This window comes from Knufia obscura, assembly GCF_036327395.1.
Source record: "Knufia obscura strain CCFEE 5817 isolate CBS 148926 chromosome Unknown scaffold_4, whole genome shotgun sequence".
In the NCBI taxonomy this organism is placed as follows: Eukaryota; Fungi; Ascomycota; class Eurotiomycetes; order Chaetothyriales; family Trichomeriaceae; genus Knufia; species Knufia obscura.
In genome coordinates, this window is record NW_027042690.1 from 1172010 (window position 1) to 1187380 (window position 15371).

The 15371-nt window shown below is 34.4% G+C and overlaps 3 protein-coding genes across 3 annotated transcripts; 2 read left to right on the forward strand and 1 right to left on the reverse strand.

Moving 5' to 3' along the window:
• Positions 1–125: 125 nt before the first annotated feature.
• Positions 126–1569, forward strand: PMZ80_004385 (uncharacterized protein; the record flags this gene model as incomplete). The annotated part of the gene is made up of 3 exons (XM_064872810.1): positions 126–177; positions 1012–1368; positions 1463–1569. 3 exons carry the CDS (start codon positions 126–128, stop codon positions 1567–1569), a joined length of 516 nt encoding a protein of 171 aa, XP_064731468.1.
• A 233-nt stretch (positions 1570–1802) lies between these two features.
• ARO3 (3-deoxy-7-phosphoheptulonate synthase) lies at positions 1803–5053 on the reverse strand (the record flags this gene model as incomplete). Its single annotated transcript, XM_064872811.1, has 6 exons — positions 1803–1993; positions 2056–2952; positions 3000–3060; positions 3969–4057; positions 4118–4235; positions 4289–5053. The coding sequence occupies 6 exons, from the start codon at positions 5051–5053 to the stop codon at positions 1803–1805; spliced, it is 2121 nt and encodes a 706-aa protein (XP_064731469.1).
• A 523-nt stretch (positions 5054–5576) lies between these two features.
• PMZ80_004387 (putative secondary metabolism biosynthetic enzyme) lies at positions 5577–6464 on the forward strand (the record flags this gene model as incomplete). The annotated part of the gene is made up of 1 exon (XM_064872812.1): positions 5577–6464. The coding sequence occupies one exon, from the start codon at positions 5577–5579 to the stop codon at positions 6462–6464; it is 888 nt and encodes a 295-aa protein (XP_064731470.1).
• Positions 6465–15371: the final 8907 nt, after the last annotated feature.

Here is a 15371-nt window from a genome sequence, read left to right on the forward strand (position 1 = left end):
AAAAATTATTCTTGTGCCAGCACAACGAGGTCCTCCGGTCTTTCCAGCTACCACAATAACACGACAAGACACCCACTTCTACACCTAAGTACTACGCAGACACTACAGAATTTGTCATAGACGACATGGATCCCAGCATGCTGGAGCAGATGACCGCCTTGCTTGGTAGCGACAATGGTACGTAACACATTTGCTCTTCTTCCGTTCGCTATTACACTCTACTCAACGCAGCCTCAGCTCGGCAACGGGATAGTTATCGACTGGTTCAGTACTCCTCTCATTGACCGGTCATCATATCCTCATTCGACAAACATGCCGGCCGATGACAACAATGATCAGAGCGGAAGGATTACATCGGAACAGTGAACGATAACGAAGACAAGGTTCCAACACCAGTCCTGAAGCTATGTTTCCTGCCCTCCGACAACCTCTATCGCCAAAGCATGAACCGCGATTTTTTCTACGCAATCGCCTAAGAAGACTCGAGATCATACCTCGTGATTACAATCACGTTCTCCCCAGAGCTTCCCCATTGTGCTCATGGATGGAAACGAACATGAATAGAATAAGCCAGCTGGCCCAAGAATGAAAACTACCAATACTGTCTCAAAAATCATATTCCGTTCACGGCCCTAACCCATACCTGCTATGTTGCTTCAGTGGTCCCCAAGTCTACACATCATCAATCCTACAAACTGTTCTCACACCGAAAGAGCTGCGTTGAAACTGCAAGATAACTCACAGAAACAGAGGCCAACCGATCATCGCACCAGTGACCACCAAACAACCAGTCTAGACAGTCAGGTATCGGAGAGACAACAAGCTCTTACAGACCTCATTTTTGGCCCTCTAGCAGCTATCAATTACGATGTCGAAAAGCCCTAGCCTCTTTCCCACTCAGGCCCAACCCGTCGCAGGAGTCGGGTTTTCAGCCGCTCCCCCTATGCTAACCTTTACCACCCCTCACAAACTATTCAGCATTACTCAGCAGTCACACTAACACCGTCACAGTCATCATACCTACGTCAGAGCCCCCGCGCGGCCGCACCACCCTCCGCACCCCCCGAGCCCCTCACACCCGCTCTCTCTCCCCCGCCGCCCGCCGCCACCGCCTCGCCTCCGCCATCAACAAAGACCTCGACGGCTGCTACACAGTAGCACAAGACCAAGCCGGGCTCCCCCGCTCCTCCTTCCTCGGGCTCGCCGTTCGGGCCCTCATGATCCGAGAGCTCCCCGTCCGCCAACCATCCCTCGTGTTCCTCGATGCGCTGACAACGCAGGCACGGGGCGCCACGATGGCGATTTCTGCGTTGCGGAGGCTGGGGCGGGTGCATAGCGCGTTGTTGAGGGGGGAGAGGGACATTGCGCGTACGTTTACTTCCTTCCTGTGGATTAATGTTCAATTCATGTGGAACAAGCACAAGCATCGAATGGATTGGACAGGAGACTAACGTTTCGGCAGACTACCACAGACAGAAGGATGCGGCTGGGGAAGATGCTGCCAGGCGGGCGGTCGAGATCTGCGAGGAGGAGATTGCGCGGCTGAATGTCGCTATCTCGGAACTGTAAGCAGTGGCAGTGGCAGCTTAGAATGCATTAAGACCACTAGGCCACAAGGCATCAATCAGAGCACCAGCTACCAGGCATCAAGGCATCTGTATCTGCAAATCAAGGTCTCATATTGAGCATAAGCGGTTGGCGTTCTGGTAAAGGAGAACACAACAAGAAGAAAGTTGCACCTCAGCACGACATGATTGAGACGTAAATGCATTGCTCACCATCTCGAAACTCCACGCTCACATTCACGACTCAGAGTGTCCATTCACCCCATTCGTAGCACTCTTTACCGGACCAAGTTTCTCCCTTCTCGTTTGGACAGCCTTTGCGAACATCTCGAGTACCTGCTCTGTGTCTTCCCAGCCGATACACGCATCCGTGATACTCACACCGTATTTCAGTCCTTTCTTGCCTTCCGGTGGTACTTTCTGAGCACCTATCAAAGAGTTAGCATACGACCGATCCACAACTCCGGCAAAGGAATGTAAGGTAGCTTACCCTCATTAATATGACTCTCAACCATAACACCCATAATCACCTCATCACCCCCCTCAATCTGATCACACAACGTCCTCGCAACCTTCGGCTGATTCTTATGATTCTTCAACGAATTTCCATGACTACAATCCACCATAATCCTCTGCGCAAGCCCCTTCTTCGTCAACTGCTCCTTCGCCTCCCGAATACTCTCAGCATCATAATTCGTCCCCTTCGTCCCACCCCTCAAAATCACAAAACAGTCCTCATTCCCCACAGTCCCAACCACAGCAACCACACCCGGCTTCGTCACACTCAGAAAATGATGCGGATGCTTCACCGCCCCAATCGCATCAATCGCAACCCCCAACGTCCCATCCGTCCCGTTCTTAAATCCCACAGGGAACGACAATCCACTCGCCAACTCCCGATGCAACTGGCTCTCCGTTGTGCGCGCCCCAACAGCCCCAATGGACAACAAATCAGCCAGGAATTGCGGCGATATCGTATCGAGCATCTCACTCGCAATCGGCATGCCCTTCCCCGTCAGATCCACGAATAACTGTCTCGACAGCTTCAACCCCTTATTTATCAGGAACGACCCATCGATCTCAGGGTCGTTGATCAACCCCTTCCAACCGACTGTGGTTCGCGGCTTCTCGAGGTAGCTCCGCATAACGATGAGTAAATCATCCTTGTATTTCTCCTTCAGTTTGACGAGGCGATCGCAGTAGTCGAGGGCTGCGTCGGGGTCGTGGATGGAGCATGGCCCGATTATGACGAGGAGACGGCGGTGGGGGTCCGTGTTGTTTACTACGCGGGCGCATTCGTTGCGGCCGGAGAGGACGGTTTGGCGGGAGGTGGGGGTTTGGGGGATTTCGTGTTGGAGGAGGTCGGGGGAGGTTATGGGGTTGTAGCCTGGGGTTGTTAGGATGACTTGGAAAGGGGTGTAGTAGGGATGGTACCTCTGATTCTCCAGTCTTCTGTGCTCTCCTTGTTGCCGACGTTGGGGTTCTCGATGAAGAACTGTGGAGTGGTGGTGTTAGTGCGTCTGTGCTGGGATGAATAGAAGCAATGATGGGGCATAGTCTGCTGAAGAGTCCAAACACATGGACGGGCCTGGAGCACTATGACCGTGTCCCTGTGGTCCCGACAGAGGTGCTGTATATGCTGGCCACTGACTCACCGACATGGTGGGCAGTGGCACTTTTAGAGAGCCTCGGCCGCAGGATATAGGGCCTGACCGTGCACAAAGAAGAAGTGTAGCTGCGAAAGACGTGCAGCGGGATTTGAGCTCTAAATCAGAAGGTCAAAGCAATTGTGAGCAGGTGAGCAATAATTTTGACTCACGGCAGCACAAAGAAAATTGTCAAGATGCTCACATGCTCGGCTGCGGTACCTTGCAGGCATGTGCGGGCTATGACGCGCCCCACCTGTGACCCCTGCAGGGTCCGTAGTCGTACCCCACACGCCTAGAATTTCAGACAGTAACCATCGTGATCAGGACGTCGGACAAAAGCACATAGCCCTTCTTACCACCACATTTGAGATCCTACGACCTGATACCGTGGTAGGTGGTAGGTGCCCTCAGCCTGGACCGAAAGCAATGACTATGCGAGTTCATGTGGTGCTTCTAGACTAGACAAACCAAGTAAATATTTCGACGCCTCCTCGTAAGGGGTCCTCTCAAAGATCGGAATATCGCGGTCAGTATGAGCACGGGTACGTCGTCAAAGAAAGCACCAACCGTACGGCAGGATGACATTCACGATGTCAGCACCTGCAAGGAAATTACCACCAAACACAATGTCTTGTGCACGACGAGTCAATTAAGTATATATAGGCACTGCAACACCATTGACCATCTGCGAGCCAGTCTTCCCAGTAACATCTTCGCGAAAGGCCTTGTGTCTAGCCACCACCCACTCACTCACGGTCAAATTAGTATCGGTTGATATAGATGACGTATACCCTGCTTTGCGCGTAACAGGACTGTCCACTGGTCTGAGGGGTGTGTTGTCACCTGGAAGTGTAAGCATATGAAACACGAGACGAAAACATCAGGGAGCAAATGCTGTGTTACCTGGTCTCGAGAAATAGATTACGCTCAAACGTGGAATACCCTTTTGGTCATCTGGTGGTGGTATGACTCGATGTATGGACGACTTCAGATAGCCTCCGGTCAGGGCACTCAGCGTATCCTGCAGGAAGGACTGGTTAGATCCCAAGGGCTTTCAGGAAGCTAGCAACATACCGCGATGGTCACAGTGACGGAATCAGGATATGGCTTGACCCATTTCCCGGACGTGTCGTCCTCGTTTTTAACCTGGAGCCCGGCAATCGGCTGCCGGAAGAGCAATGTGAAGGTACCGAAATCAGTGTGACCTCTTATGGTCTCGGTTTGTGCTTTTGGCTGGGGTGCGTCTACTGGCTTCGAACTGGAAGGATGTTGTAGCATATATCGCACATGACAATTCGACATCGCCTCATAGTCATGCATTCTCCAGAGCGTCTCTTCATCGTCCAATTCGAGGATGATGGCCGCCAAAACCAACAAACGATACAGAACGTGGTGGTGCAGGTGACGGCAGAACCGTTCAGTCTGCTCCTTGTTCTCATCACACGGCGGTGGCCGTGGTCGATCTTCGAAGAAGTGGTTCCATTTGGGATCGTCGTACAGCTCAACATTCTCCCGCTGTCCTGGGCCTGAGCCTCTTACCTGGAAGCCTAATGGACCTCCTGGCAGGTTGAGATTGCGCTGGTACTTCTTCTTCTCATCTTCAGGAAGCTGGAAAATGCGAGCGGAGAGGCCAAACTGTTCATTGACTTCCTCTTTGGAGAGCCCATAGTTGATGATGTAGAAGAATCCAATCCGGTGGATAGCATCCTTGAGTTGCGCCGCAAGCTGCTTCTTACCGTCCGGACTGTCGAACTTGGACAAGTCCAGCGTGACTAGATCGGCCCATTCAAGGTCAGCCTTGGTCTCTGAGGTGTCCTGATAGGGGGCGATGCTTCCCATCCTTGTGGATAGTAGGAGTAAAATTGCCTTATGCGAACTTGAGAAGTGTAATAAGCTCACAACAGGAACTTACGGTGATTTAGTTCTGGTATTCTCTTACAGAATAACACTGCCAACCTGGAATCCTAAATGGACTTGTTTCCCTTGGTTGACCATCCACGTCTGCATCTTCCGAGGCTACGCTATGTGGGGCCCCACTGTAAGACCCCCCACCGTATCCTCCACTTTACAGCTTGAAGGTATTACTGCCACCGTAAGTACTCCAGCTGTGTAGCTACCGCATGTTTGATCATGGATACAGTCTCCACTATGCCGCAAGCAATGATAAGATTGCCGCAGATGAGGCAGAAGCAGAGATCGTAAAGAGGACTAACCTAAATATTTGTAACAACTCTGCAAGAAAAGTCCTTTACCTGAGCATAAACCTCTTCGTCACATCAAGCCAAGCAATCTGTTAAGCCGAATCAGCTCATTTGTTCGTCGTTGAGCATCCTGTCTCATTAATCGTGGACACGCCAGAAATATGAGTGACTCAACGACCGAAACAGTGTTGCTCGAGAAATCAGTGGATGGGAAGGTCGCATATATCACCTTGAACAGACCGGCCCATTTCAATGCTATTACTTCGAGTTTGCCAAGGGAGTTGCGAGCAGCAGTACGAATGGCGAATGCTGATGGCGATATCCACTGTATAGTGCTCAAAGGAGCTGGGCCCGGGTTCTGCGGTGGTTATGACCTTACACTTACTGCAGAAACAGCCGAGCGTGGGAAGACTCAAGGAAGTCAAGATGTCAGCAAAGGATATGATCCTTTTCAAGACTATCAGATGATGAAAGAGAACACAGAGTGTTTTGCGGAGCTCTTTCACAGCCACAAGCCCACAGTTGCTCAGGTTCACGGTGCGGCTGTCGCTGGTGGAAGTGACATTGCCCTGTCCTGCGACCTTGTGGTCATGGCAGATGATGCGAGAATCGGATATCCTCCGAGTAGAGTTTGGGGCTGTCCAACAACAGCAATGTGGGCCTATCGTGTTGGTGTGGAAAAGGCAAAGAGGATCCTTTTCACTGGTGATTTAATAAGCGGAAAGGAGGCTGAAGCCATGGGTCTCATTCTGCAATCCGTGCCGCACGCTCAGTTGGAGCAGACTGTGAAGCTTCTCACAGATCGCATTTCATCCGTCCCGATCAACCAGCTGTGGATGCAAAAGCAGGTCATCAATAGCACTATTGAAGGGGGCGTTGCTGCAAGCCAGAGGCTAGCTGTGGTTTTCGATGGTCTTACGCGCAATTCGCCGGAAGGTATCGCCTTCCAGCAGATGGCAGCAAAGCAAGGCTTCAAGGCGGCTATTAAGGCTAGAGATAGTCCTGGAAAGAGCGAGGAATACAGAAGAAGATGGAAGAGCTCCCTCTGAGGTTGAGGGGTAGGCGGCCTCTTGGTTGGGTGAATGTGCTGTCCTGGTGAGAGGCTCCTAGGTCTTCTCTTCGGTTTGCACCATCTCGAGCGAGTCTGGGAGGAGCTAGGCTCGGAATAGATCTGATATTCTGCATGCGTGAGACCGAGAAGCCTGAATGCTATCATACGCGGTGCCCATGTTTAGCCTTCCGTCTATGGGTCGTTGCCTAGGAGTCTTCATAAAACATGAGCTTGCCATTTACGAAGTGGAATATGCGTGATACATTTTCTTATCGTGAGTACGACAACAACAATGAGGCCTACTGCATCGCACTCCGGAGTACGCGAACTAAAGACGAAATAGACACCGTATCTTCGCGAGAGCATGTAGAATGGCACTGATGGCCATCCGGAATTTCTGGAGGTGTGTGATAACTCTGCACCTCTCCCGCAGCTATTTTTTTGCGCTAGCACCGATTAGTTTTAGCGTACCCTACGGATACTTATTTATTCTGTAAATATAGTACGCGCTGAATATTTAATACTAGTAATATAGTATACAAACGATAACTATATAAGTAATATAAGTTAAATAACCTATTCTATAGTATCTATAGATGCCTATAAGTATTTAAATAACTTTTTAACGACTACGTAATATATATATAAGCCATATAGCGAGCTAAATAGCTATAGTATAGATTTACTTATACTTAAAGCGAATACTTATTAGTTTAATCTACGATTACTTAAAATAAATAAAGACTAATTAATTTAGATGAATAAAGATAAGACCTTAGATACTATACTTAAAGTATTAAAAGCTTATTTATTTAGATATAACTAGTATAAAGCTTATAATATATAAGTATTAATCTCTTATTAGCTAATAGTACTAATAAATACTTAGCTATATATATTTATAATAGCTAATCTTTAATACTAAGTTTATAATTACTAAATATATAACTATTTATAAGCTTTATAATAAAAAACTTAGTAAGAACCTTTAATAATGAATTATCTTAAATTATAGGTATATATAGTATCTTAATTACTTTAAAATCCTTTTAATAAATACTTATTAAGCTTCTTATTTATTCTTATTTTCTAGCGTTCTAATATTAACGACTAAAAGATCTTTAAGTATATTCCCGAAGCTTAAAATATTAAAGAAAACCGACTATAAAATAAAGATAATATAAAACCGATTAATAAAGGTAATTAGCTTATATAAGTATTTTTAATAATAATAACTTAAGTATTAAGATATTTAACTATTATAAAGCTTCTCTCTTAATTATATAAATAACGAAGTCAAGATTCAAGTTATAGTTATTACTAAAAGAGCTATAACTTACTAGTAAGTAACTATCTTTAAAATCTATTATTATAAATACTTACTAAAGGTAGTATTTATAAATTAATTAAAGCTAAGCTTAAAGAGGTTATAAATTAGTTTACTAATAAATAAATTAAGTAAATAATTATAGTATTAGTACTTTAAGTAGCTATTAATATAATTGTAGTTCGTTTACTAATAGAAAAGATATAAACTATAAGTATACTCTTCTTATTTATTATTTATTACTTATAGTAGCGACTAATAAGTATCTAGTATATTAACTAAAGCTATTAAAAAGTCTATCTCTAAAGCTCCTACTTTAGTAAAGAAACGAAATACTTCTTTTTCTTATTTATTAAGTAATTAGTAAGACTTAAATAAGTAATTAAGCTTAATTAAGAAGCTTAAAAAGAAGTAAAGAAGTAAATTACTATTAGTTAAGATTAATATACTATTATACTAGTAAAGTGATAATAATTAAGATAATAAGTTTCTTAACTTTACTAATAAGTATTTAAGAGGTAATAAGCTAGTTAAGTAACTAAGTAATAATAATAAAAGTAGCTTTATAAGAGTAACTAATAATACTATAAGCTAAGTAAATACTTAGATAGACAATACTCCTTTTACGATTAGCTTACTTAATTTTACTTTAATTAATATACTACTTGAGTTTATTTATAATACGAATACTTAGTAGTTTTTTATATAAGGTATTTATAATATTAAAGAGAAAGACTTATTTGTAATTAAGTTATTTAAGCTATAGGTACTAAATACTTTAGTTAGTATGTAGAATATTATAAGTATAGTACTTATAAATATTACTAAGAATACTACTAATATAATTACTTAAGAGTAATAAGTAACCTTATTAAGTTCTTTAGCCGCTAAAAATAAGCTTAAAGGGTTAAAACTTATAGCTATAGCTATAAGTATTAAAAATAGATTTAAAAGAAGAGTAGAGTTAATACGAATTAGATAAAGAGTATAAAGTTTACTAATATAGCTAATTACTTAAAGAGTATAGTAAGTAAAAAAGAATTTTAATAATTTAGCTAAAGAGCTTTAAGTACTTTAGCTAAGAAGTAATTATAAAAAAGAAGCTAGATTTAGTATATTATAGTTATATTTTAACTTAGTAAGCTTAAGCTTTGAATAGTAAAAAGAAATAATACTTAAATACTTATTAAGATAAAATTAATAGTAATCTTAATTATTTATAAGAGCTAAAGTATAATAGTAATAATATAAGTTACTTAATTATACCTTCTTATATATATTTATATAACCGTAGTATACTCTTATTATAGTTATAAAGTACTTAGTATTTCTATAATATATTATTATATAAGTTATTAATATTCTAAGTAATAATACTATTTATCTATATATTTATTAGCTTATTAATATATCTAAAGTATATAATACCTTTATAAGCTTTTAACTAATAGTTAAAGTATTAAATTAGGTTAAAATAACGTATTATATAATAGTATAGTATAATATAAAGATAAAAACCTAATATAAGCTTATACTTTATAGCTTTTAGCTACTTATACTATAAGGACTTATAGTTACTAAATTTAACTAAGTAATTAATACTTAAACTAAATTAGATATATATTATAAGGCCGGTGTCTCCACGTAACTAGTAATAGTACGAGTAGAACCTCTGTAGTTCTACTTAAGTAAGCTAAGTAGGATGTTAGGCTAGTAAGTATTCGATGTAAGGTCGAGTTCTGTATAGGTAGGGTTCTAATATAACTTAGGTTAACTACGAAGCTATAGAAACTATATAAAGGAGAGTCGTTACTATATACTCCTATCCTATACCTTCTTTAGGATTATCTAAGGTGCCTAAGGTTATCTAAGGTCGAATCTTAGGAACCTTAGTAACCTTAGATCCCTATTAGGATATTACGTGCTTTCTCGCTTAACCTTTCGTATCCTAAACTGTTTTCGTCCTTATCCGATTCTAGTTTTAGTCTACTAGCTGATTCTACTTCTAGCGTATACCCTAACGTATGTCCTAGCGTATACCCTAGTATCTATCTAGTCGCATACTCGGTCGTGCACCTAGTCGTACACCCGATCGTACATTAATCCGTAATAATATAGTAGTTACTATTAATAATATAGCTTTAATATATAGTTTAAGTAGGTAATCTTTATAATACTATATTTAATACTAAATATAAGTATATTTAAATATTAATATAGTTTATTATATAGGACTTTATAGCTAGTTATAGATTCTAAATAAATATAACTATACTCTAAATATTATTATACTTAAGCTACTTTTAAGATTTAATACTTCTTAGCTTAGTAGTATTTTATTATTATTAGTTAATAAGGTTTATTACTTCTTTTTAATATCCTTAATAATATAAGTATATCTTATATATAGATATAATAAAGTATAAAGTAAGATATTTAAATAAAACTATTAGAGTAAGATTATAATCTAATATTACTAAGCTATAATAGTAGTATTATATACTTACTTTTTAGTTTATTATAAATAATAACTATTCGTTATTACTTATTATATAGTTTATACTTAGAGAAGAGTATATTACTATTTATAGTTTAGTTTTATTAGTAATAATATATATATAAGCTAATATAAATCAATTAAGCTTAGTATTATACTCTTAATTAATAGTAGAAAAGTAGAGCTTACTCTTAAACCTTAAGTTATAATAGCTACTATAGTATAAATCTAAATAAAATATAAATAAAATAAAAGGCTCTAAGCTTATAAGTGTTTTAATAATATACCTTAAGCTTAGAAATAACTACTCTTTACTTTTATTTACTACTTTTTATTACTCTTTACTACTCTTTATTACTCTTTATTACTCTTTACTACTTTATATCTAATTATACTCTACTATAAAGCTTTTTATTTAGCTTAAAAGTCCTTTACTTTATAACATTACTCTTTACTATCCTTTATTAGTATAAGATAGTAAACTAAAGCTCTTTACTAATTTATATACTTAAAGAAAAACTACTCTTTAGAACTCTTTACTAGAATATACTTTACTATACTATTCTTTATTAGGTAATACTACTTTATACTATTTATTACTACTCTATACTCTTTATTAATAATTTATATTCTTAATTATTACTCTTTACTATACTTTTATACTCTATACCTTTATAAACTCTTTCTTTAAGCCTACTAAGTAAGTATTTAGTTATATAGCTTTAAAATATTCTCTTTATTAACTCTTAAGACTATAATTAAATAGTAGTACTTATAATTATTATAAAGAGGTAAAATCTGTACTCTTATTTACTATTCTTTACTTTTAATCGCTACTCTTTACTCTTTATTAATATTCTTTACTCTTTATTAATACTCTTTACTCTTTATTATTACTTTATACCCTTAATTATTTCTTTTTACCCTTATTTAAACTCTATTACTATCTTTTATTAACTAATAATATCCTTTACTTTATATATTAAAGCTAATCTCTTCTAGTATTTACTCTTAGCCTTAATCTCGTATAAAGCTATTTTATAAAATCTTCTTTTCTTTTCTTTTACTTTATTTATCTTTTTACTTACTAAGTATAATAAGTACTTAATAACGAATAGTATTTACTAGTAAAGTATATAAAAAGAAGTATAACTAACTACTTATATAACTACTATAGCTAATAGCTTTTAGTAACTATATAAAGCGTTACTTTTATACTTACTAACTACTATAAGATAAGCTTAATATTCTTTTTTATACTTAATTATATAAATACTATAGTATATAAATACTTATTTTAAATACTATTTAATACTAATATATTTAGTACTAAGTACTTTTAGCTAATAGAATTTAAGTTTATATTATAAAGTTATATATTTATAATAAGAATAATCTAAGCTATATTAGATAAAAGAATAAGCTTTTAATAATAATAAAGAAAGTAGCTATAAGAAACTAGTATAGGTATAGATACTTAGCTCTTATACTAATTTCTTGTAAAAACTTATAATACTCTAAATATAACGTTATTATTATTAGTAATAATTTACTATTCTTATTTTTAAATATAAATTTAGAAGCTAGCTTTAAAGCTACTAAAGAGTAAGATTCTAATAAGTTTATTTCTTAGGCTAAGCTAAACCTAAAAAAGCTTTTAATTACTTAGTTTAAACGCTCTTTCTCTATTAAAACTCTAGCTATAGTTACTTCCTTATCTCCTAAGTACTTAAAGTAGGCGATAGAAGAGATATAAATAATTAAAGTACTTTCTAAGTAAATCGAGACTACTAGTAATACTAGTATTTAAGAAAGATTTTAATAATATACACGCTATAAGAGAGTATAAAGAGCTTAATATAATAAGTAATAATTAATACTTTTATAACGCGATATAAATACTAATTATACTTAGATATTAAATACCTCTTATATAACTATATTACTACTAAGTAATAAGATTAAACCTTATAAATACTTATCTCTTCTAAAGAAAAGCTTTATCCTAGCTACTTTTATAGCTTAAGCCTTTCTCTTAAAGTAGCTATAATTCTTTTCTTAGCTTCTACTTTATTTTATAATTCTTATAAGCCTAGAGTAAACTTTATATATTTAATTACTTCTTTAGTAACTTCTAAAGACTTACTTTATACTTACTTCTTGAGTAATATAAATCGTATAATACTAATAGATCTTATACTAGTAAGCTTAAAGAGAATTAGAGTAATTAAGTTATTATTAAATCGTTATAATAAGGCTAGAGTAGCTAAATAAAAGTTAGCTATCTCTAGATTTAACTTAACCTCTTTATACTAATCTTTTCTTATTTTACTATACTAAAGCCTTTCTTTTAGACTTATATCTTAATAGCCTAAAGAATAGCTATATAGCGTAGCTTACCTTTAACTAAGAATATTATAATTAATTCTTTTACTACTATTAAATACTTATAAGTATTTATTTAGCTATAAAAAAGAAGACCTTTTATCTTTTAATAGCCTATAGCAAAGGAAGTTATATACCGTTTAAGTAGCTTCTTTAATATATACTCTTAACTATATTTATATCTCGTTTAATCTTAAAGAAGACTTAGTAATTTATTATAATATAGTTAATATTTAATTTTAAAAGAACTTATTTTATTATCTTATAACTAACTTATACTAAGGTAATAGAGTCTTATTAAAGATTCTTAAGAAGTAGCTAAATATCCTTTATATCTATAAGATATAGTAGCTCTTATATTTAATTAGCTAAAGAACAAGTAAAGAAATTTTACTAAATACCTTTATTATAGTATACTAAGTAGTATATAAAGAGATTAAAGATATACTAGTTCAAAAGTTAACTTTTAGTAGTAGTATTTATAAGGTAGTAACTAAATTCTATTAAATATTATAAGTATTATTAACTTATAGTTATAGTTAATAAATACTTATTTACTACTTATTTTATATTCATATTTACTATAATTAATTAGATATCTTACTTTAACTAGTATTAGAATAAGATAGCCTCGCTATTAGCTAAATAAAGCTAGCTAAAGAGCTAATGAAAAGCTATATAATATAAGACTATAGTCTTAGTACTTATAAATACTTAAGTAAGAGATATTACTAGAATTTTAATTAATAAAAGCTTATAGATAATAGTAAAGTCCTTACTTATTAATTAGTTATTATTTAGCTTATTCTTATAGATAATAATAAACTTAATAAGCTTTCTAGTAATATATTTATAAGAGATATTAATTATAATTAATTTTATAGTCTTTTAGAGTTTAGCTTACTCTTTACTAAAGTAATAAACTAAGAAGAAGTTATTATCCTTATAAATATACTATATATATCTTTATATAAATAAAGCTTTATTTTAGTTACTATATTTAATCTTAATAACTAGGAGATATAAGTACTTATTTTATAAGATTAAATACTTACTTACTAGTAAGATTACTTTTAAAGAAGTTTTTAATTACTTTATAGTAAAGAAAGTAGTATCGTAGTTTATTAGTATTTATAAAAAAGTAATATAAATTAGTAAGTAAGTCTACTTTATATTTCTAAATTTATACTTAAAGTTTTAGGCTTTTATAAAGTTAATTTAGTAATAAGTATTAATTAAGGTTTATTAAAGAATAATCTTACTAAAGATAAAGAAGTTAGTAGTACTTATTTAAAGAAGCTTATTTAGCTTAACCTTAAGCTCTAATAGTATTTATTTACTATAAATAAAGGGGTATATATATACGCCTTTTAAGTATATAGCTATAGTTAAAATTATTATATTAAATAAAATAATAAAGGTTATTATTACCTTATATAGTTAACTAACTAGATTTTAGTTACCTAGATAAATACTACCTAGTTATAGTAAGTAAAGTTTATTCTTAACTTTATAAAATTACTTATTATAAGCTATTCTTTATATTAGTATATTTAGAGAAGACGCTATTATATATATACTTTAATAGCTTAACTCTAAGATTAATAAGTTAAAGAAGATAGGTATATAACATCTCAAGAAATTATTTTAATAAAGTAAGTATTAAAGAGAATATTATTTAATTACCTTTTATAGGCTTTATATATAGTAATCTATTAATTAGTTTATATAGTATCAATAAATACTTATCTTATAAATACTATAAAGACGTACTAAGTTATTCTTAAGCTTTATTTATAAATTAAAAAATCAATAAGTAAATCTATATCTTAAATTCTTATATTACTTAGTTAAGAATATATTATATATAGTTCTTTATATATTTAGCTTTTTTAACTATTAGTTACTTTATCTTATTCTACTTTTAAATACTTATTAGTAGTTATTACTACTTCTTTTAGTTAATAACTATATATTAATACTATTTTAGCTTATTACTAGTATTTTAATATATCTTTATCTCTAAGTATTTAAAATACTTAACTTTATACTTAATCTTTTAATTATATAGTTACTTAAAGTACTAGTAACTTATCTATCTCTTAAACTACTAGGTTTTACAATACTTAATTTAGAAATATTAGCTTTAAATACTTATTTTAGAGTTATAAGACTTATATCCTAATAAATCTTTATTTAGTATATAGTAGATAGTACATAACTTATATTAATAAAATAAAGAACTTATCCTTATTAGTTATAAGCTAAAAGGGGTATTAATTATAAGATTAAATATATTTAATCTTATAAGTATCTTATTTAAAAAAGAGAATAGATATAGAATAACTAAGTTTAAAGTATAGCTATAAGGATTTAATAAAACCTTTATTAAAGCTAAGGTTCTATTCTTTAAGCGTAGTATTTTAAACGAATAAGTATTTAGAAGCGAGTAAAAAAAAAAGAAGATACCTTATTAATTTATAACCTATACTTAAGTTATAAATTAATCGCTTTATATTTATAGATATAAGTAAGATTTACAAGGTTACTAGTAGTAGCCTATATTATATAATTATAAGATAAAGTTAAAGGCTAAGATAGTAGTTTTAGTTAATATTAACTTATAAGTATTACTATATCTTAGTTTATAGTTATTTATAAGTACTTAGCCGCTATAATAATTATAAAAATTGAAT